Here is a 22927-nt window from a genome sequence, read left to right as displayed (position 1 = left end):
AAATTTTTACTGGATAACGCGTAATGTACACGAGTTGTTGTGAGGTCAGGAAGTAAATTTCCCTCCTTTTAATCAAGCAGTCAGCTAGCTAATTACAGAAACCCTTTTGATGAAGAAGATGGCTAAAATAAAAAAAGATGAGGAGTATTGTACTTTTCAGCAGGAATGGATAGAGGAATTCGCCTTTGTGGAGAGAGCAGGTTCTACAGTGTGTCTAATATATGCAATGATAAAATTGCATCGATGAAACAATCAAATATAAAGTGGCACTTCGACACATGCCATACTACATTTGCATTGAAATATCCAGCGGGGGACAGCAGGGAGAAAGCATGTTGAGCTACTGCGCGGAGTGCAAGCTAGTCAGCAGCAACTCTGTGTTTGGACCCAACAAGGTGACTGGAATTCGGCTAGCTTTGCTGGTGCTTTAGCAATTGTGAGAAACGGAAAGCCATTCACAGATGAGAAGTAGGCCAAAACATTCATGCTTGATGTTGCCAATGAACTTTTTGACAACTTTTCAGATAAAGACAAGATAATCAAACAAATAAAAGACATGCCTCTGTCGGCAAGAACTGTTCATGATTGTACCATCGTGTTGGCAAATTAAGTTGAGGCAACACAAGTGAAGGACATAAATGCAGCACCATTCTTTTCTCTCACTTTGGATGAGTCAACAGATGTAAGCCATTTATCCCAGTTCAGCATGATTGCAAGGTATGTTGTTGGTGACACACTACGTGAGGAAAGTCTTCTTGTTTTGCCTATGAAAGAGACAACAAGAGGGGAAGATTTATTCAAGTCTTTCACTGAGTTCACTAAAGAAAAAAATCTACCAATGGATAAACTTATTTCAATGTGTACTGATGGTGCTCCGTGCATGGTGGGGAAAAACAGAGGATTCGTAGCGCTTCTTCATGAACATGAAAAGAAACCGATCCTAAGTTTTCACTGCATCCTACATCAGGAGGCGCTTTGTGCTCAGATGTGTGGCAAGCAGCTTGGTGAGGTGATGTCGCTGGTCATTTGGGTGGTCAACTTTATTGTTGCCTGAGCTTTAAAGGATCGCCAGTTTAAAACACTGCTGGATGAAGTTGGGAATAATTATCCTGATCTGTTTCTGCACAGCAATGTGCGTTGGTTGTCAAGAGAGAAGGTGCTCAGCCGTTTTTGCGGCTTGTCTGAGTGAAATCTGGACTTTTCTTGAAATGAAAAACATGAAGCATCCTGAGTTAGCTAACACTGAGTGGCTCCTGAAGTTCTACTATCTCGTGGACATGACTGAACATCTGAACCAGCTCAATGTGAAAATGCAAGGCATTGAAAATACAGTCTTATCCCTTCAACAAGCAGTGTTTGCATTTGAAAACAAGCTGGAACTCTTCATCTCTGACATTGAAACAGGTCGTTTACTACACTTTGAAAAACTGGAAGAGTTTAAAGATGCATGCACAGCAAATGACCCTGCTCAACATCTTGATCTCCAGCAGCTAGTGGGCTTCACATCTAATCTCCTGCAGTCATTCAAAGCATGCTTTGAAGAATTTCATGAATGCAGTCATCTTTTTAAGTTAATCATCCATGCACACGAGTGTGCAGTGGACAGCGCTGACTTGAGTTACATCCCCAGTGTCTCCATCAGAGATTTTGAGTTACAAGCTGCTGACCTGAAGGCCTCAGTCATGTGGGTGAATAAGTTCCAGTCACTGAATGAAGATTTGGAAATACTTGCACGACAGCAAGCAGAGTTGGCGAGCAAACACAAATGGGGAGAAATGAAAAAACTTCAACCCATGGACCAGCTGATTGTCAAAACTTGGAACATGCTTCCCATCACATACCACACACTACAGCATGTGAGTATTGCTGTACTGACAATGTTTGGCTCTACATATGCATGTGAGCAGTCTTTCTCACATCTAAAGAACGTTAAGACCAACCTATGATCACGTTTAATGAATAAAAGTCTCAACACCTGCATGAAGCTTAACCTCACCATGTATCAGCCAGACTACAAAGCCATCCTCCAAACCATGCAGCACCAGAAGTCACATTAATGATAAGAAGTACTTTATTCATCATTGGTTAGCAACAGCATAACAACGTTATTAAAAAGAATTCAGAGACTTATTGTACTTTAAAAGTGTTGGTCTTACATAAAATGCACACATTTACTTGTATTTTGTGTTAAACATATTGTATGGCTCTCACAGAATTACATTTTAAAATATGTGGCGTTCATGGCTCTCTCAGCCAAAAAGGTTCCCGACCCCGGGGATAGAGTATCAACCTGAAATACAGAGGACCCAGGTTTGAAACCCCAAGGCCACCGGTGTGAGCGTGGGCTCACTGGCTTGGGTGTGGGATCAAAAAATGTCCCTATGGTCACTGGCTTGAGCCCAAAGGTCACTGGCTGAAAGCCCAAGGTCACTGGTTTGAGAAAGGGGTCACTGACTTAGCTGGAGCCCCCAGTCAAGGCATATATGAGAAAGCAATCAATAAGCAACTAAAGTGGCACAACTATAAGTTGATGCTTCTCATCTCTCTCCCTTCCTGTCTGGCCCTGTCTTTTCCTCCCACACTATCTTTCTTTAAAATAAAGAAATCAAATCAAATCAATCAATCAATAGAAAGGATTTTAAAAACATTTTCAGTGAATGACCTTGATCATAAAAACTAGTCATAACTTGGTTTTAAGCTTAGACTTCCCTTATCGATTTTGGTTTTTGCTTTACTCATAGGGGTGACCATTAACCCTAGACAACGCTCTTCCCCAGGTCTCAGGCCTACACTTAGCAAGTTTCCTCTGACTTGAGTAATAGTCTTTAACACTCCAGTGCTGTTGATGCTGAAATCCAGTTCAACTCATGCTTCCTGTCTGCTGGTGGTCCCTGCATTTCTTTTGGGGCTTGCCTGGCATAGTCAAAGCTCAGAAGTTGATTAGTGATGGAGAGACATCTGAATGCAGATTTTTGAGTACTTTTTCTGAAGATCCTTTCTCTCCAATTTGTTGCTCCTCAACCCCCATTTCCTTTGGCATCCCTGAACTCTTTGTGCTCAGAGCTACGACACTGCCGCTGTCCTTTGGGGCTTATGTTACCCACCTTCACCACAATTCGAAAAATGCCTTCTGGAAAATTCTGAGATGATTATGTATTGTAACTCTGGGCCTTCTTGTGCAAGGATTCTAGCTGCTCAATGGTACTTGTGTTGGTTCTTCAGTGCCTTCAAAGGATAGTTTATATGTTTTTCCAACTTTTAAAGCAATTTTGGTAAAACGTAGCTCAATAAGATACACTGTTGGGTCCAGGACCAAAAATGTTATCCTTTGAGTTTTAATTTCAACAATTTTTAAAATCATTTTTGAATGTTCTTTTCTATTTCTTTTTAACATGTGCTCAATTATTTTTAATTTCTTCTTGTTGCATGCTCACTTTGCCTTCTTTTAAATATTTTATATATATATTATATTAATATTGGGATTCTGATAATTCTAAAATTTCTCTCTGTGTTTTTCTTTATATGCTTGGTGATTTCTTATATTCACCTCATATAAACTGATATTAATTTGTGGATGTTTTAAGTTTGGAAATCTTTCTTTTCAGAAACTTATAAACAGGGGATCATACATTTTTCTTAGTTTATCCTGTGTCTAGGTTTAAAGAAGGCCTTGAGAGTCTCTAGTCCAACATGGCTGAAGCAGAAGTTACACATGGTAATATTCCATTATGGTTTCTGCAGAAAACTTAGAAAAGTATAAGAATGTCTAGCGATAACCTAGGTTCACCACACTTCTTAGACATTTAAAAGCTTTAGTTACAGAAATTCCAAACCCATCTTATTAAAAATTGTTTTCATTTATTTTAAATATTTATATGTTTTAGAGGAAAGTTTATCCATTAGTGGAAATTGAACTAATTTGCTTTAATCTTTTAGGTTTTTTTTCTTACTTAAAGAAAAAGAAGATGACGTCAGAGTAACGGCGGGGTAGGAAGCGATATTGATAAATCTCCCCCAAAACTCAACAAGATCTTCAACCAGAAACCGAAAAACCTATCCTTGGAGCCTCCAAATGTTTCGCAATACACCCGAAGGTATGGTCGAGCGAAAAATTGGCTAAATATATAACCAAACCCCGAAGGAAATAGGGAGTAAGAAATGCTCCACCTTCCTCACTAACCTAAACAGGGTGGCTTTCACTGGGAACTGAGAGTGAACTTATAGAAACTAAGGCGGGCAAAGGGGGTGAATAGATCCAGGCCGTGGCACAAACGGCCGAACCAGGCTGTGGCACGGAGATCCAAGCTGAGGAAAAACTGTTCCTGTGGCAACCCAGGCAATACAAGCTAACACTCGCACCAAACCCAGACAAAGAAAGACAAGTGGGGCAGCCATTTTCCCTGATCCCCTGGTCGGTGCGCGCAGATAGTGGGCGAGAGATTCCTTCCAAAGCCCTGAGAGTGGGCGCCCCTGTTATCCCACAGAGAGGCAGAGTCAGAGGCCTTTGTGTGGGCTGAAAGGGGAATCTCCGGACCGCCCCAGCGCCCTGGGAAAGCTGCGCACAGGGAGGGAGCGAGAACTAATTCCAACGCTGGAACTTTTCCGTGCGCGTGGGGGTTTCACTCAGAGGGTGAGGCAGCTGGTCTGATATCCTGGTCTGCGTGCACAGATAGTGAGCGAGAGATTCCTCCGAGTGCCTCGGCAGTGTGTGCCCGTATTATCCCACAGAGGAGCAGAGACAGGGGCCTTTGTGTGGGCCAAAAGCAGAATCTCGGGCTGCCCAGCGCCTTGAAAAAGCCGCGCACGGGGACGGAGCCAGAGCCAATTCCAGTGCTGGAACTTTTCCGTGCAGGTGGGGGTTTCACTCAGAGTGTGAGACTGCCGATCTGATATCCTGGTCTGCGCGTGCAGATAGTGAGCGAGAGTTTCCTCCAAGCGCCCCAGGAGTGGGCGCCCGCCCGTGTTACTGGACGGAGTGGCAGAGACAGAGGTCTTTGAGTGGGTGGAAGCCCCACCTGATTATGCTAGCAGCTCTGACTGACTGAGCCTTACCCAGAGCCCTGTGTTGAATGGGAATAGAGTGGGGAGTTGCCAGCTCTTTGAGCCTCTTACTATCCAGGCAGAGGCAGCAGCAACCCCATAGCTGGATTATCAGGCTACTAATTGAGGAAGGAAAGACTAGGAGAAAGGCTCCAGGAACACAGACTCTCTCACTGGCGGAGCCTATAAATGCTAATGAGCCTCGACTGCCAACAAGACTGAAGCACAATACACAACATCGCCATAGAGACTTATCAACTGCAAACCTCTACCTGAGCGTGCCAAAGGGGCAGAACCTGAGGTACAGAGTCACTGACCAGGAAGAGGGAGAGAAAAGAAAAAGCAAGAAGATAACCTCTCAAAATCAAGAATAATACGCAGTCTTTATAGCCTATCCCATTTTATTATATTTGTTCGTTTGTTTCTCTTATCTTCATTCTTGATATTTTTTATTCCTCTTCCAATTTGGTCATTTAACTCTCTGCCAGTCTTACTCTTTCCTCTCCTTGAACTACACTACCCATAAGTGTTACATCTCCCATTATCTTTTCTTTCCTTTTCCTTTCTCTCTATGAGGGTTGCACTCCAAAACCCTTAACTGTCTCTCTCTCCTCTTTTTTCTTTTTTCTTCTTTTAGTGGTTCCCTCTTTTTTCTCTCTCTCTCTCTTTCTTTTCTCCCTCTATATTAGTTTCTTCCTTTCTCCTTTACGTCTCCTCTCATTCAAACGTCAATAACGAACAATATCTTATCTGGGACTCAAACTTATATTTGTGGCATTTTGGGGGGGGGGTTACTTCACGAGATTGTCCTCAACAAGTACACAAATGCAAGAGCTACAAACGCAAATTTTTGCCTGAATAGAATTTAAATAAGTTTTGTGCAAATTTTATGATTAGAATAAGTGTTTTAATATGTTCTATTTTGAAATTGTAGACAAATTCTGATGCAATCATATCTTTTAGTGTATTTACTGCATTATATAAATTATTATATATTTTCACAAAGATAATGTCCAAGAAGACATTCTACTTCATTATGTTAAACTAAATGTTGAAAATTTTACAAAAAGATGAAAACCTAAAATCTTGAATTGCAAAAAAATTATAGCTTTCAGAGGAAAATTAATATCAGATTTGAGATCAGCACACTCTAATTAGGTAAGAACAAGTGTTTTGGTGGATGCAACAAAAATTTTGTTCCCCAGTGTAATCTATAAAACTAACCAAATCAATCTAGTACTATCACTTGGCAGGTGACAAATTTGGCCCAGTTAGAATTTTTGTATTTGAGGCTCTGTGTAGGCCTGGTCTATGCAACTATATTGAGATAAGACAGAATGGGAAGACTTGCAATCTGAAACTAGGCACGTGTGTTAAGTTTGGGCAGGTTCTAAAGGTGGTAGATGGAGAGGAAGATGGAGACAAATAGAGCTGAAGGTTTCAGAAGAGAGCCCAACCTGGAAGGTGGGATCCTAGAAGCTCTTTCACTGTTAGACCATTGAATATCTTTTCATGGCTACATCCAAAGTAACTCGATAGTGCCTTGACAGTAGTTGCTCCAAAGTATTTTAAATAAAAAAAGAATTAAAGAATAATATGGACATCTAAAGATACAACAATATGTTCCTCAGTCTCTGATAACACATTACAAGCTTCTCCATAATAGGGAGATGAATGCCATGAGAACTGGCTAGCTAAATTAATCTGATAATTGGGTGACCTCTCCCCCAATTGATATGTAAATAGGCATGATCATAGGAAGTGATTATATCTAAGATCTATTTTCCCCCACCACAGTGTCCTGGTAATAACAAAGATAACCATTTTGTTGGGGGGGGGGGGTATGGCCAGTGCTTTTATTAATTCATCTAATCTTCACACTAACCCTGTGAGGTATTATTTTCAAGAATAGTAAAACTAATGTTAAACTATTATATTATTATTGTCTTCAGTTAATTTTGGCTTGGGGAGAGTGTGTTTAAGGAGTCTGAAGGTATTAAATCACCAAAGAAAAATTCTTCAATATGTGATCTTCACTTAATACCTTGTATGACAAATGCCCCCTGGTTGTAATTACAGTGAGTCCTCAATATAATAGATAAGTTCTGGGACTTTATGTGAAACAAGTAACAGGAAAAATAGTTTACCACAGGGTAACTGATAACACGCGTTAAATGCCTACAGTGTCTCATTACCTTAGAACAAAATGACATTGAGTGAAATGACATTATTCAAGCCCCCATCTTACTATGTATATGGCCTCACAGTGGTTACTGTAGACTAATTCTAAATATCCAAGGCAAAATGATCAAAGAATTGAATTCTAAGTAGCATGCAGAATATACTCTCAATTATCTTTTAAGTCCCTTGTTAGGTATAGAAGGAGATTGGGAGCAAATGCTGAATAATTTGCTACGTTTAGTAACTAAGTACAACTGACAACTATTTCTTGAACTTGAAATTATGTGTTCCTCATGGTTTATCCATCAGTGTTTTCTTATCGTCTCTTTAGAGTGCTTAGTCATTAGCATCCTCCTGGGAAGGAAAACAGAGCAAGTGAATGAGCCATTACTTTTTACTGTGTATCAAGTCGGCACTGTGCTAAGTGCTTCCTATATAACATATAATTTAGTTCTTAGAACAACCCTGGGAACTAGATATATAAATCTTGGCTTTTCAGATGAGAAAACTCAGCAAAATTAAATATCTTGATGTCTTAGTTCAAGTTGATATAATAAATTACCATACACCGAGTGGCTTAAGCAACACAAATTTATTTCTCACAGTCTGAGGCTGAAAAATCTGAGCTCAGAATGCATGGGTGGGGGGGCGTCTGGGTGAGAGCCCTCTTCCTGGTTTACAGATGTGTCTCCTTGCGGTGTCCTCAAAGGGCAGAGAGCAGAGAGAGAGAGAGGAAGCAAGCTCTCTTTTGTTTCTTTTTACACGGCCACTGATTCCATCATGAGGGCTTCAACTCTACCCCAAAGGCCTCATCTCCAAATATATTGGCCATGAAGAGTTTCAACATGTGAATTTTGAAGGAACACAAGTGTTCAGTCTCTAGCACTTGCCAAAAGCACCTAGCAGAGGTAAGAATATTTTATTTACAAATTCTTCAACTCAACTGAATTAAATGCAGCTCTGTTACCACAAACTGTATCGCCTGGCTATTTCTATATTGTGAGCAATTCCTGCAAAGATAAAACAAGGAGTATGGCCTTTGAGCTAGTGATGGAATATTTCAAGGTTGTCTTCATTCTCCAAAGAACTGCCAAGCAATGTGTATTCTTAACCAAAGCATTGGTTATTTTCTGGGGGAAAAATAATTGAGGGGTGTTATATTTAAAAGACATGTTCATTATATTATCAAAACATTTTATTTCCTATGTGTTTTAGTCCTTTGTATCTGCTCAAAGCATTGTGGCTTATAATTTTTGTGGATGATACACATTATGTAGTCATGGGAACCATATGATTGCATTTAGGAAACAGTGTGACTTTGCTATAAAAGGTATCTTTATGGGTACAGAACTGGGAATGACCTGTAGAGGATTTGATTTGTTCCTGCCATTTTCCTTAGACGGTCCCTCCACACCCAGCTATGAGTGTTTCTGGTTTTTATTCCATGGGTTGTGAATGTTAGTCTCTCAATGTTACAGTAATATAATGTTATAGTAATTAAATATATAGAAATATAGAAAAATATAGACGATATATAGAAATAAGTTAGGATATAATATTAAAAGCCATTAAGGCAAGTGAATAAGGCTACGCCCTCTGGGTAGAAGCTAATCTAGAGTGTAGGGATATGAAAGGCAGACTATGCCCTCTGCGCAGGGCCCAGCTAGTGTGTGTGTGAAATTACATATAGATAAAAAGAGCTCCCTGTGAGGAACTCCCCCAAAGTGGCCTGACGTGATAATCCTGTAGATTAACACTTGTTAGAAGGCGTATGCCAGGAAGGGTACTTAAACCAAGGGGGCCCCAGCTGCAGTCAGTTGTCCAGACTCCAACATTGAACATGGACTGTCTCCACACCACCCTGACCTAGAACAGCCGAGGAGCACACCGATGGGGCCCCATTAAGCTGTACCCAGGCACACCATAGGATTTGTGAGTAATAAACTGCCTGTATGATTCTTGAAACTAACTTGTGTGTCAGTTGTGTCTTTCCTGTGGCGGCAATTGGTCTTGGTATCAATAAGTAGCATCTTCATAGCCGCCTCAAGAGTAGTTTCAAGAGGCTGCCAGCCCTGCTATTAAGCAGGAGTGTCCCACTGCACGGGGAAGTCGAATCAGGGATGTCTGATCAATGTAGAGCTCAGGATCTACTGGGAAAATCAAATTCCTCCTGTTACCTTGCTTTGAGAAAGGGACTAGACTCGCTAGGGCTGATAGGTAGGAGTAGTTGGTTTTGCAGGGTATGTGATATTTACGTATTCTGTGCTTTCCAACCACTGGGTAATATGTTGAGAAGGATATGGAACTCTCATAAAGAAGGGAAGGGAAAGGTACAGAGAAGTCTTACAGAAATTGAAAATGTTTTGAGCTCCAACTTTTTACTGTATTCTATCCTTCCCCTTCTGACATGTTCCTATTTTCTACCTGGCCTGCCCATTCTTTCTGGAACTCCTTACCTAGGGCAATGGTTCTCAAACTTTAGCGTGCATCAGATTGCCTGGAGGGCATGTAACAATACAGATTACGGAGCCGCTGGCCCAAGAGTTTCTAATCCAGTAGGTCTGGGTGGGGCTCAAGGATCTGCATTCCTAAAATTCCCAGGTGAAGCCCATACTGCTGGGCTGGGGCCCCGCTTTGAGGACCATTGGTCTAGGGATTGTGCTTTATCGTCTCAATATTTTTATTTGTTTATTTATTCAGCCAATATTTATTGAAACATTACTGAGCCAAGCAGTGTCTCAGACACTGCATATGCTCAGAGAACGCAGCTTTCGTGACTGGCATTTAGTGGGTCTTTAATAAATGTTGAGTGGCGGTGTAAGCTACATTTTTCTCCAGTCTCAACAGCCTATGGATACCAAGCACCTTTTAGTGGGAGTGACTCAAATTGCGCTGGCTCTTGTTCTCGATTTCATAAAACAAGACCTCCTGCACCTCTCAAAAGCACTCCGTTGTGTCATTGGGATGCCAGGGCTTGTCATTCACATACCACAACCCAGTCGTTTCTTGTTACCACACACGAGTGGATGTTTTCTGTCTGTGCAGCTACTTAAAGGTAACTTTCTGCTGAGCCCGCGGCTGCTGCTTGCCGGCGCCACTGCCACGAACACCAGGAGGTTCACGCCAGGGGTGCTGCTCACCAGTGCTTCCAAAATGACAACACCTGGAAGTGGTGGGGAGGACGGCATGCTCCCTGACCCTGCATCAGTATCCTTCTCTGGAATCCAAACCGTGCTGCTGGTGCCTCAGTATCTCACAGAATAATACAAATATCTGTGTCGGTGTTTGGCTCGAGTTCTTTCCTGCAGCTTGAATCTGTCGGGCTGGGGAAGTGCGTATGGGTGGATAGGCAGGCTATGTGTTATTAACACAGTCTGTTTTTTCTAATCCAGGTTCTACACCAATTTATAAAACATGCATGTGTAGCTTCTGCACCCTAACAACTATCAGATATGTCACACATGTCTGAATCCCAGTGGGGGACACAACTGAGTCTCAAAACTACTAGCTATAAATGAAACGAAGAAAAAAACCTCAAGTTTTTCTTTACTCCTCTTCTCTTATACTTCGAAGGTGTTTATTTAAAACCACAGTGCATTTCTAAGGTGCCAGACTTAATCTCGTGAAGGACGTCCCTCCTTCCTTTAAATGTACTCTGTGCCTTATTTCTCTCACACACACTATGCCTTAGGTGAGGAGAGGAGAGATCATTTGTAGCTCTGCTCTGATTTCCTGCAAGAAGCCTACGAACCAAGACGGCTTTATCCAATCTTTACTCTTCTCCCCAGGCTGAAAACCACTGCGGCTTGGGTTGTTCTACACTAAAGCCAAAAATGACATGGGCCAGGTGTCTGTCCTGGCTTCTGTGTGTGTGGTCAGGGAGGCGGCGTGGGAGGCAGAGTATTGAGCCGTTCTGCACTTACAGCTGAAACAGAAGAGTTTAGTGGTCTAAATTGTCCAGCGCCTTTTAGAAGGATAAAATCCTACTGCCTGATGATCATTCCATCACCACTATCTCATTTAACCGTCAGAGAAACTGATGGGGTCAGTGGTGTTATTTCTCTTAGAGGTGAAAATTGAGGATTAGAGAGGTCGGATTACCTTCCATAAGGGACCAAAACTAGGCAGTGAAGGAGGAAAACTTTAAAGCAAATCTTTCTTCCTCTGGAGCCTCTTCCCTAAACATTATAGACTTCAGTTCCCACTAATACCTTTCCTGGCTACAAGGGGAAACAATGCATTGGTCTTCATCTAATAGAGAGACAATTTGGGGGGAAGTGAGGAGGCAGTCAACCAAATTTACTAAGTCACACAATTCTTACATATTTTAAAGCATCTCTCCACTAAAAAAAAGAAGAAGAAAAAAGCTGCTTTATAAACAGTCAGCAGAAGCGTTTTATAACCTGGCTTCTGCCAGGACTTCCTTTTAATTTTTGAAGAATCCGGTCATTCATTCTTCTCAATATGTGAAAACATTAGGGTAGTTATAATAAAACTGCTCTGCCATGGTTTCCTTTTAAGAAGTTAACACATTATCTAGAAAATAACTCTGTGCTTATGAAAGTGTGCTTTAAGAGTGCAGGAGCCCAAAGAAAATTGCTTTGATGCTTGAATTCTTAGGAAGTTTATTCCAAATCAGCCGGTACTTCTAGGCCTCAGTCAATATTGGAGTTGCTCCTTTTCTTTCTTCCATGTGGCGGAACGTTTACAGAGGAAGCGAGGTCTAAGTTTGAGAGTTAATGTAACAGTTCTATTATAATGTTTGGCACTTTATGACTTGGAAGTTTATTCTTTTCTTCTCCATATATTCCAGCCCCTCCATCTCTTTTGCTTTGTGAAATGCACATCTAGGGTTGTATACCGTCTCTGATCTCTTACCCACAGAAACTTCTTTTCCATTGGGGAAAACAGCTCTGTCCCCTGCCTGACTTCTGATTCTCTTGGCTCTAGAAGCAAAAAGCAGAAGTTTAAGGAAGGCCCGGAGGTCATCAACCCCTCCCTGCCTTTGTGCCAGGACAAGCACACTACCTAAGCCAATTACTCACAGGTTTTTAAAAAAACCTCCAATCAGAGTGAATCCACGACTTCTTTTTGTGAACTGTTGCTCCATGCAACTGCACACTCCAAAAGTCTTTCCCTATCTGTGTGTACCCTTATCTCACTGTTCTATTTTTTTCCTCATTTGTGTTAACCCTTTCTCACCTTTTTGGAATCTCCAGGCCTTCTCTTCTCAGAAGTGGTGGGAGACAAACGTTCCCCTGCAAACGGCCAAGATGGTCAGGTGAGTCACAGTCCCTGGGAACCGAAGTGCTTTAATCCCCAAGCTAAGTGGGACGGACAGCGCATTGGGGCGATAGCATTCCTCATTTTATACGGTATTTATTTATTCTGTGGCTAAGCAAACACTCTCGTCCTCTTGAATTCCCCGAGATGGACATTCTGAGTCTGTTTCCAAACAGGACACTAGAGGGCTCCCAGGGGTTAAAAATAAGTACAAAATTATTTCAATGAAAACTGCTTCTCTTCGGCATTTGCCTTTTCAGAATTTAAAATTCAAGTTTATTTTCTGAACAGTTTTTTAAAAACAAATTTTATCTGTCTTAAAATTGGGTTACAAAACTGCCAGTTTGCAAGTAACTGGCTTTTTTCCCCCTGCTTTGCAATCAGTAGTTTTCAAGGAAGCTTTTAAAGCCGAGCTGAAATATTTGAAATGTGGAACACTCTTGACCATGAAATATGTTCTACTTACTTGCCTCAGCCTTTAAAAGTTCTTTGCATTAGAGTCAGGGATTACATTGTTCCTGGAGTCAAGCATGGGGCCAGCTGTGTAAGTAAGGTTTCTTACTGCTCCTTCTTTTTAATAATATGAAAAAATAGAGCTAGAAATCCTTTTATTTTCTTTCAGCTGACTTTGGTGGAAAGAAAAGGAATAAAAAGCAGTTGGATTTGTGTATTGTGTTTATGTGTGTGTGTGTGTGTGTGTGTGTGTGTGACAATTAATGTAACTACTTTCAAGATATATGAGCATTTATGGCTTTATAATATAATAACTATTAATGTGAGATAATGGACTATGTTACGAAAAAAATTGTACTGTTAGATTAAGAGACTGAATTTGAATGTTAGTTATTTAATTAACTCATTAGTTAGTGAAAAAATTTAAGAATGAATATGGAATAGTTATAGATTTTTAAAAACCATCTATTACTTATTTTTAATTATTTCTGAATTTTGAAAAGGAAAAGCCTGAATTTGTCAAATTTTAATGCTGTTCCTTCAGAATCAAATTAAATGACTCTAACTACAAGTTATAAAATATTCTTAGATTTTTGTGGCTTGTTCACACTAATTTAAACGGAATAGCAAATCTATACATCCATCTTGTTTCTATTTTTTTAAAACTTCATTAAAAAAACATTTAGTGATGATATTTATGAAAGGAAATCCTTTTTTCTTTTACTTGTGTAAAAGAACTGAACTAGTATGAGATTGTGACTCAATTAACTCTGTTTCCATTCATTCTCAGACACAAGCCACACTTCTCCTTGGGGAGGGTGATAGGAGTTTAAAGGGTTTGTTGCGGGGAGTGTCACACAAATTTCTAACTGCACACCAACCTTTCACTTCCACCTCTACCCACCAGAGACCACTTAGACACCTAAGTTTATAGGCGACAGCTGAATTCAGGAAACCATGCATCATGTCACCAGGAGACAATTGCAGACTTTAAACCCTATTCACCATGTGGATGCGGCAGAGAAATGACCTGTCCAGACAAGCCAGGGCAGCTCATAAACTGGTTCATCTGCTCCCTGTGCGTCCCGCGGGTGTGTAAACTCTGGAGCAGCCGGCGTCCAAGGACCCGGAGGAACCTCCTGCTGGGCACTGCCTGCGCCATTTACCTGGGCTTCCTGGTCAGCCAGGTGGGGCGTGCATCGCTCCAGCACAAGCCCGCAGCGGGAAAGGGGCCACACCAGAGCCGCGACACCGCTGAGGCACCCTTCCCTGAGATACCCTTGGATGGTACCCTCGCCCCTCCCGAGGCCCAGGACGATGGAACCACCCTGCAGCCCAATGTGGTGTACATTACCCTACGTTCTAAGCGAAGCAAGCCCGCCAATATCCGTGGCACTGTGAAACCGAAGCGCAGAAGGAAGTATGCAGTGGCATCGCTGGCCCCTGGACAGGAGGCTTTGGTCGGACCCTCCCTTCAGCCGCAGGAGGCTGCAAGGGCGGTTGATGCCGAAGTGCCTGGGTACGTCCAGAGAGGAAACCTGGCCAGGGTTGGGGAAAGGCCCTGGAGATGGATCCCAGCCCCGGAAGTGAGAGTTGGGGGCTCCGATTTCCAGCAGCCCAAGGCCAGGGAGAGCAACATCAGGATCTACAGCGAGAGCGCCCCCTCGTGGCTGAGCAAAGAAGACATCCGCAGAATGCGCTTGTTGGCCGATGGTGCAGTGGTGGGCTTCCAGCCAGTGTCCTCTAAGAGCCAAGCGCACTTGCTGGTGCTGGAGGGGAGCACCCCTGGCTCTGTGCCTGGCTGCGGCTCCAATCCCTGCGGGCTGGTCAAGCAGCCTTTGGACATGAGTGAGGTGTTTGCCTTCCACCTGGACAGGATCCTGGGGCTCAACAGGACCCTGCCTTCTGTGAGCAGGAAATCAGAGTTCATCCAAGGTAACAGCTTCATATGCTTTGTTATTTGCAGCTGTTGGGAATTGGGGTTGATTTTCTCCTTTCCCTCACTCTCTTTTTCTAAATGATTTTCCCCACCCACGTTTCACATTTGGACAGCAGCAGCAGCAGCGTGTCTTTCCATATGCCTGGCATTCTTTATTTTCCCAGCTTTGGGAGGATATGAGAGTTCCAGGGAAATTCTGGACTGCACTTGCACGAGTAAGCCTACACTGTATAAACTTGGCTCCCCGCTTCCCTTACTGCACCTCCCAGTGGCTTATTAAATCTAATTAAAGCCAGTGGCAATTTGCATGATGAAGAGAGGAAGCCAGGATGGAGGCAGGGATCTTGCTGACAGGCATATTATTAGATAGATTACTATAGAAGTGAAATTTTGTTTGTTTGTTTTTAAAAGTAAGGGGGAAATGGGTTATCTTTCTTTCACAGCTAGAATGCTTTGAAGAAGCTCAGAGCCAGGCCATGTTAGATTCAACCCCTTGATTTTTCACAATGTATTTAACTCCTCTTTGTTGAACTAAAAAAACGAAACAAAATAGGTGATTTGCTCACCATATATCCTAACTAGCCATATAGGTTGTTCAAGTCTGTGACAGTGGTTTATTGAGCCTGATTTCCAAGAATCTCTCAGGTGACAAAGGTTTTGGCAGGCTGTGAGTATGTAGCCAGTCACTTCCGTTGCAGGCAAAGAGGCTGGGCTGTGGCCGTGCTCTTGCCATATAAAGGATATTCTCTGAGTCTGGAGGCTCTTCTAGGATTTGAATACAAAGTACGGGGGGTCAGTAGCTTGTGTTTAAAAGCAGAAGAATCCCAGAAATTGCCACTGGTTATCCAGGATTTCCCCAGGGGCTAAAAAAGGACTCTAAGGAGATTATGAACTCAGAGGATATTCCCTTATTCCTTGTCACCATGAAATTTAGTATTTTAGTGAGATTCCCATGGAGTCTGGGCTGGGATGGATTAAAACTCTTGGGAGTGGCTAAGAACTAAACTGGATTTCCAGTGGCTTTGGGATTCTAATTTAATTTTAGAATTGGTGCTGGGATTCTAATTTAATTTTAGAATTGGTGCTTCCTGAAGAACCAGTGATTTACTGAGAAAGATTTGGCATTCCTTACTGATCCTGCTTCGTGTCCAAGTGCCTCAGATTCAAAGGTATATTTTAATGTCACAGGTTCACAAAGTAGTCTACCATGATTATGCCAACGTGAGTTAGCCTTTCAAACTTTTAATCAAATGCTGATAGAAGCTAATTTTTTGAGGCGGTTCACCGTTTGGTCTGCATTATACTGATTCATGTATTTCATACATGCATTGACTCTGATGGTTCTCACAACAATGCTGTGAGTTGGGCACTGCTATTATTTTCATTCAGTAGATGTGAAAATTGAGGTTTATTTAGGCAAAGTAATTGACTCCTACAGCTAATGTTAATGGCTAAGATAGATTTGGAGTGTAGGATCAGCAAACTTTAGAACATAAGCTCTTAACCACTCGTTTGGGTGACTATATTTGTTATTACTCAAACTGGAACACCCTGGAGGAAGGGGAGATTTAGGTGGGCACTGAGACAGCAGGCATACCCCAAGGCTGTCCTGGGCAAAGCAGGGCATAGGGTCACCCTTGTTCTGTTATATTGCCCTTCATTTTTATGTCCTCATAGGATCCCAAGAAGGTGAATGCTGGACTATATCCTAGTACGTCCTTTGAGCTTCCCTGAGATGGTCGTTGGATGCAAGTTGGGAGAATACAGTAGTGGGTAGGAGCTTGGGCTCTGGAGCTGGACTGTGTTTGAATTTACCAGCCTTGTGACCTGCAAATGTCACAGTATCTCTGTCTACCTCAGTTTCCTTAGCTGAAAGTAACAATAATACCTACCTCTTGAAGTTATTGTTAGTTAATACATGGAAAGCGCATGGAACCTATGCTTGTCACACAGGAAATCTTCACTAGATATTGGCTATTTCTGTCACTGCACTAAGCACACGAAGTACTAAGTTATCGAGTTACTCACTTAGCCTTCAAGCTTCACATGTCATTTCTTTATATGATGAACTAGGACTAAAATCCAGGTCTCCTGACAGATTATTTAAATCTTTATCGGGATTCTTATATCTTTAATTCTCTACTCGGAATATCCAGCATCTTTAGGAATGAAGAAGCCAGTAACCATTGGGTCATGTCTATGAGCCCATGCTCAAGCCAATGACCTCAGGGTTTCAAACCTGGGTCCTCAGCATCCCAGGCCGATGCTTTATCTACTGCGCTACCTTCTGATCACACTTCAAGGAAGTGTTTATAATCCCAGTCTAGCCTGATCCTCCCTCCTTTCAGAAGTAAGTGATGATGGAAAGAAACAAACAAGGATATATTGAGATGACTCTCAATGTGATGAATTAAATATCTGAGATTAGATCTCAAACAGTATCAGATTTTTCTTTGTTCTTTCTTTGTTACCTTCTCTGAGTTAGTTATTTAGTTTTATTGATAAAATCAATTTCTTCAAGAGTCTATGAAATGATTTAAATATACTTATGAGTACTCCACACAATATACAGTGATACCTCAGTATTCGTCAATAATCTGTCTGAAAACAGTTGGTGAAATCCAAAACCGACGAAAACCGAGGCAATGATTTCCATATAAATCAATGTAAATCCAATTAATTCATTCTAGACACTCCTAAATACATATCAAAAACACATTTTATAGAGAATAATTGTAGTGTTTAATACTAAAAACAATAAGAAATTAATATAAAATGAATGTAAAAGACTAATGTAAAGAATAAACATTTAACATGGCATTTTCCTTTCGAAGACTCTTCTTGGTGTATGGAAGATGGCTCGGAGGGTAGAGAGAGGTGCAGATATTATGTTTTGGAAGGGGAATCCCCCTTCATAAGGCCCTTAGGTATCAAGGCACTATCTGGGGTCACTTCCCTTTTTGGTCTTTTGGCACTAGGACCAGCTTCAGAGTCAATGGACCCATGTTGCACAAGAAAGCTGTCCAAAATGGTCTGTTTCTGCCACCTCGTAAGATTTTCCCAAAATGGGGCAAGACACTATCATTAAACAAGTTGCAGACACGGCCTGTGACAGCTTTGTCTGGGTGATTTTTCTCCACTAACTCCTGTACGGTCCCTTACTCCACATGGAGAAGATGTCCTGAATCTCTGAGGAAGGCACACTCTCCCCTGACTCTTCCTCCTCATCTGAAGCAGCTTCTTCCTCTGCTGTCTGCTGCTCTTCTAGGTGCAGGTCTTGCAGCTCTTCAGTGGTGAGTTCTTCACTGTGGTCATCCCACCAGTTCTTCCATATCCTCACCCCTCACCTCCAGACCCATGGACTTCCCCAGATCAACAACTGACTACACCACATGTGTAGGGTCATCAGGGAAGGCTCAACCCCTTCAAAATCTCTCTCATGCACACATCCTGGCCACAATTTCTTCCAGACAGAGTTCATCATCGTGGATGAACTCCCTGCCCAGCCTTATCTATGAGGCTAATGCAGTTGAGATTGTTGAAATGTTTTTTCCAGAACTCTCTTAAGGACAGTTCTGTATCTGATGTCACCTCAAAGCACCTTTGAAACATTGCTTTGGTGTACAGTTTCTTGGAATTTGAAATGACATTCTGGTCCATGGGCTGGATGAGTGGTGTGGTATTAGGGGGTCAGAACTTCACTGTGATAAAACTGAACACCTCCAACAATGTGTCTTCCAAACCTGGAGGTTGTGCGGGAGCACTGTCCATTACCAGGAGGCACTTAAGGGGCAACTGATTAACCTGGAGGTATTTTTTCACACTTGGGCCAAACACTTCATTCATCCACTCTGAAAATTGGCCTCGTGACCCATGCTTTCTTGTTTGCCCTCCACATCACACACGATTTACTTTTAATCACATTGTTTCTGCTGAACACTCGAGGAGGTTCTGAATGGTACACCAGTAAGGGCTTCATTTTTCAATCACCACTAGTGTGAGTGGAGCGCAGAGCACATTCTTAACAGCTATGGCTGATGCAATGCTTTGAGAATACTTCAGCTCCCGGAACCCTCCTGTGCACACCCAGGAAGGGAGCTCGCCCGCTATAAGAAAGTGACTCAGTGCCAACCACACAGCTCCCTGATCTTTTTAACCATTGGCTTTGAAGAACATGCTGTAACACCCTATAGGCTGAACCTGTGTATATAAGCTAGCTTATTTCCTGAATAAAGTGGATCTGTGTCACTGAACCTGGTCCCTAGAGTTGAGTCTCTGTGTCTCCATCATCTTCACCCATGGTGGGCCTTGTCCACATACTGGAGCCTCGAACAGGGACCTAACCAGTATCCAAGGGACGAGTGAGTGACCCTCTGCAATGGGAAACCTTCTCCCCCATTCTCGAGCCCCACAGGCTCGAGCCCTGCATGCCCTATTGCAGAGTAGGCAAGTTGAAGTTTGTGAAGAGGATCTCTGTACTTACTGGGAGATTCTCTTTGGTCTCAATCCCTGGATTGAGGATGTGCCCTTCTGGGACTTGGATACTCAGGCCCAGAGAATTGTCCCTGACGGGCTCCGAGGCCCTGGTACTCTGTTCCTGCTTATGTGTGCTCTAGTAACTGCTAACTCCCAGATGCAGGTGGACCCCCAAGTCTGGGCTGCTTTTCCCCACCCTGGCATTATCCTGCCCGTAGAGACAACAGCAGCAAGCTGTCATTAATCAAGTCCAATTGGCCCTAATTAAAAGAGAAGGGGGAAATGTGGGTGGAGCGCAGAGCACATTCCTAGCAGCTGTGGCTGATGCAATGCTGTGAGAATACTCCAGCTCCCAGAACCCTCCTGGGCACACCCAGGAAGGGAGCTCGCCCACTATAAGGAAGTGACTCAGTGCCAACTACGCAGCTTCCTGATCTTTTTAGCCATTGGCTTTGAAGAATATGCTGTAACACCCTATAGGCTGAACCTGTGTATATAAGCTAGCTTACTTCCTGAATAAAGTGGATCTGCGTCACTAAACCTGGTCCCCAGAGTCGAGTCTTTGCGTCTCCGTCATCCTCATCCCCGCCTGGCAGGTCTTGTCCACACACTAGCATTACCACACAACAAAAGAGTTAGCCTATCTTTCATAGGCTTATGTCCTGGCAGTGCCTTTTCCTCCTGTGTAATGACTTTCTTCAAAAAGAGGCCAGTTTCATCACAGTTGAAGACTTGTTGGAGAATGAATCCTTCAGCCTGTACATAATCTGAATTCGGACACAAATTTTTCAGCCCCAGACTTGTCTGAACTTGCACCTTCACCGTGTCTAGTAACACTGTGTATGCCAGTGTGCCTCTTGAATTTTTTGTACCAGCCTCTGCTGGCCTTAAAATCACTAAATTATTCTAGCACTCGTCCCAAGTATTTTCTTAGTAAGATTGGCTCACAACAGTCTGGCCTTTTCACATATGATAGTCTCTGAAACAGAATTGCCATCAAATTGTTGGGTTTTTTTGTTTGTTTTGTATTTTTTCAAAGTTAGAAGGGGAGGCAGTCAGACAGACTCCCACATGTGCCTGACTGGGATCTACCTGGCATGCCCACCAGGGGGTGATGCTCTGCTCATTTGGGGCATTGCTCCATTGTGGCTGGAGCCATTCTAGCATCTGAGGCAGAGGCCATGGAGCCATCCTCAGTGCCTGGGCCAACTTTGCTCCAATGGAGCCTTGGCTGTGGGAGGGGAAGAGAGAGACAGAGAAGAAGGAGAAGGGGAATGATGGACAAGCAGATGGGCGTTTTTCCTGTGTGCCCTGACCAGGAATTGAACCTGGGATTTCCACACGCCAGGCCAATGCTCTACCACTAAGCCAACTGGCCAGGGCCTTCATCTAACTATTTTTGATTGATCCAAATTAGTAATAACTGTTTGACATCTTCAATTGTTTGTGATCTCTTTTTCGTTAGCACATTCACGCCTTTCACTACATTAGCGTTCTTTATTGCTCCCTTTTTCATCACAATGGAACTTATCGTGGATGGCAACTTCCTGTACATGTGGCCGATTTCAGCAATCTTGAAGCCGCTCTCATATTTTTCAATGATTTTCTTCTTTAACTAGATGGTGTTCCTTCTTCGAAGGGCTGCTGGCTCTGGAAACTTTCTTTGGTCCCATGATGAAGTTAAAAGGAAAGGGTTAACATCAGTAAGATAAATACTGAACAGGGACAATGAGATTTGAGCACATGTGATTTTATCTTATGTGCGTTACATACATTTTGAAACTGAAAAACACAAAATAAACACGTTTCACCGAATACTGTATACTAAGTAATCACTTACATGTAATTGTAATATTAGCACTCACAATCAATAAAAAAAAGCTCAAAAACACAGGAAAACAGTGGAATTGTTTGGCTAGATGCACCGAGTGATCCTCACACAATGAGAAACAATGCCACACCGAGCAGGAGAACGTGTGGGTCACCCTTTGTTTTCGAAAAATTAGCAATGAGGTCACGTGGGCAGGCCGACAAAATGCGAGGCAACTGATGAAAACTGAGACAAATTTTTCGCGGAAAAAGTCGATGAAAACTAAAACCAATGATAACTGAAGTCAATGAAAACCGAGGCATTGCTGTAGTTCTACCTAGGTAGACTATTATGCTGATGTAAAGTATGTAAATAGATCATTTCTGGTGATGGGAGGAGATATACAAACAATTTTAGGTTCTTGTTATCTTTCTCCATCCACCTATTTCTAGTCTTTCCTGACGTTTTTCTCCTGATTTCTACAGAAGTGTATCTTTTCCATTTAGGGTCTTCCTATTCTTTTTTGTCCAAGCAAGCTTTGCTTTATTTTCACCTCCCTTTCCACCTAAGGAGGTGATAGCTCTTATCTGGTTACTCAGCACTTATTTCTGGCTCTTCTGTATCATTACTTTGTATTATAATTCTTGTTTAATAATCTGTTTCTTCCCACTAGTCTCTAGGTTTGTGAAGGCAGAGACATTTCCTGTCTTGTTTATTGTTGCATTTAGAGATCTTACTGGAGAGTCTGGCACATAGTAGTTGTTCAATAAATATTTTCGAGTAATGCAGGAATGCCTTCTTGGCTTGTTTCACTGACTCTAAACCGCAAATCTGTACTTGCTTTCAGCTTCCAATAGTTAGGACAAGTGCTACTGATTTTAGTCCTAAATCCAGGCTAGGATTTCTCCTGGAGAATTTTGTTTAGAGCTTATTGTAGAGGTAATGAAGCTGTTTTTGGCAAATTCTGTATAATGTAAATAATAAGGTTTATAGAGCTTTTTTTTGTAAGGAGCCTCATTATGGTCTGCTGGCCTCACACTGTAGTGTAATTTGATAACATGTTTTCAAACAATAAGATTTAGTTCTGATATATATTTCTCTGATGCTCTGTCTTGGTTAGGAGTAAATTTTTTAATATCTGGGAAAGTGGGTAGCCAGAAAATCCTGTAAGTTATCTTATCTAAATGTTATTTCTGTTCTCTGACTTTTGATTAATGTTGTGGAAGTAAATTCATGCCTCGTACCAAGAACGTAGCTAGTCTGTGTTGTTAGTTAAATATAGATATTTGGCTTATCTCAGTTCACCTTTCCAAGAAATCTATGCAGTAGAGTTTGTTATCTCAATTTTGAGATGACAGAAGAGTAATATGAAGGCAGCTCATGGGTCATATGGTGGGTTAGTTGTTTAGTCTGTAACTTCCAAGTCTTTCTACTTTTTATCAACCTTCTTCCCTCAACAAATTCTTTAAGGGGTCTTATGGTATGTCTTCTTTCTCCGACACCACAGTTTATTAGTATAGCAAGTTTAGCTAGTTTTTTAATATAACTAGAAAGAGATGATTTAATCCTTGGCACACAGAGGCTATGATAACCTTTTTCTTTCTTTTTTCCTCAACAAGACAACAGTCTTAACCATAGGAAGAATAATATTGATATTACTATGTACCAGGCACTGTTTTAAGTACTGTGCATTCATTTTCTCATAAAAATGCTACGAGGTAGGTACACTCTGAGAGACATTTTTG

At 42.0% G+C, this 22927-nt stretch overlaps 1 protein-coding gene and 1 long non-coding RNA gene across 3 annotated transcripts in view; one reads left to right on the top strand and one right to left on the bottom strand.

Annotated features, from left to right (window-relative positions):
* Positions 1 to 11727: 11727 nt before the first annotated feature.
* LOC136337900 (uncharacterized) lies at positions 11728 to 14446 on the bottom strand. The gene is made up of 3 exons (XR_010731894.1): positions 14312 to 14446; positions 12424 to 12479; positions 11728 to 12167 (listed from the first exon to the last, which is right to left on the bottom strand). It is a non-coding gene; the product is annotated as an uncharacterized lncRNA (long non-coding RNA).
* Positions 12368 to 22927, top strand: part of GASK1B (golgi associated kinase 1B) — a 57347-nt gene continuing 46787 nt past the window's right edge. The window contains exons 1-2 of one of the 2 annotated variants that reach the window (XM_066279808.1): positions 12368 to 12502; positions 13865 to 14892. In XM_066279808.1, the coding sequence (XP_066135905.1) occupies positions 13983 to 14892 (910 nt within the window). In that variant the 5' untranslated portion in view covers positions 12368 to 12502; positions 13865 to 13982. Of the gene's footprint in view, positions 12503 to 12891; positions 13049 to 13864; positions 14893 to 22927 lie in introns of those variants that run through there. The other variant, XM_066279818.1, reaches the window with a different exon arrangement.

Source organism: Saccopteryx bilineata, chromosome 1 (assembly GCF_036850765.1).
Source record: "Saccopteryx bilineata isolate mSacBil1 chromosome 1, mSacBil1_pri_phased_curated, whole genome shotgun sequence".
In the NCBI taxonomy this organism is placed as follows: domain Eukaryota; kingdom Metazoa; phylum Chordata; class Mammalia; order Chiroptera; family Emballonuridae; genus Saccopteryx; species Saccopteryx bilineata.
The sequence above is the reverse complement of the archived record's forward strand: the minus strand, read 5'-3'. Positions and strand labels throughout refer to the sequence as shown.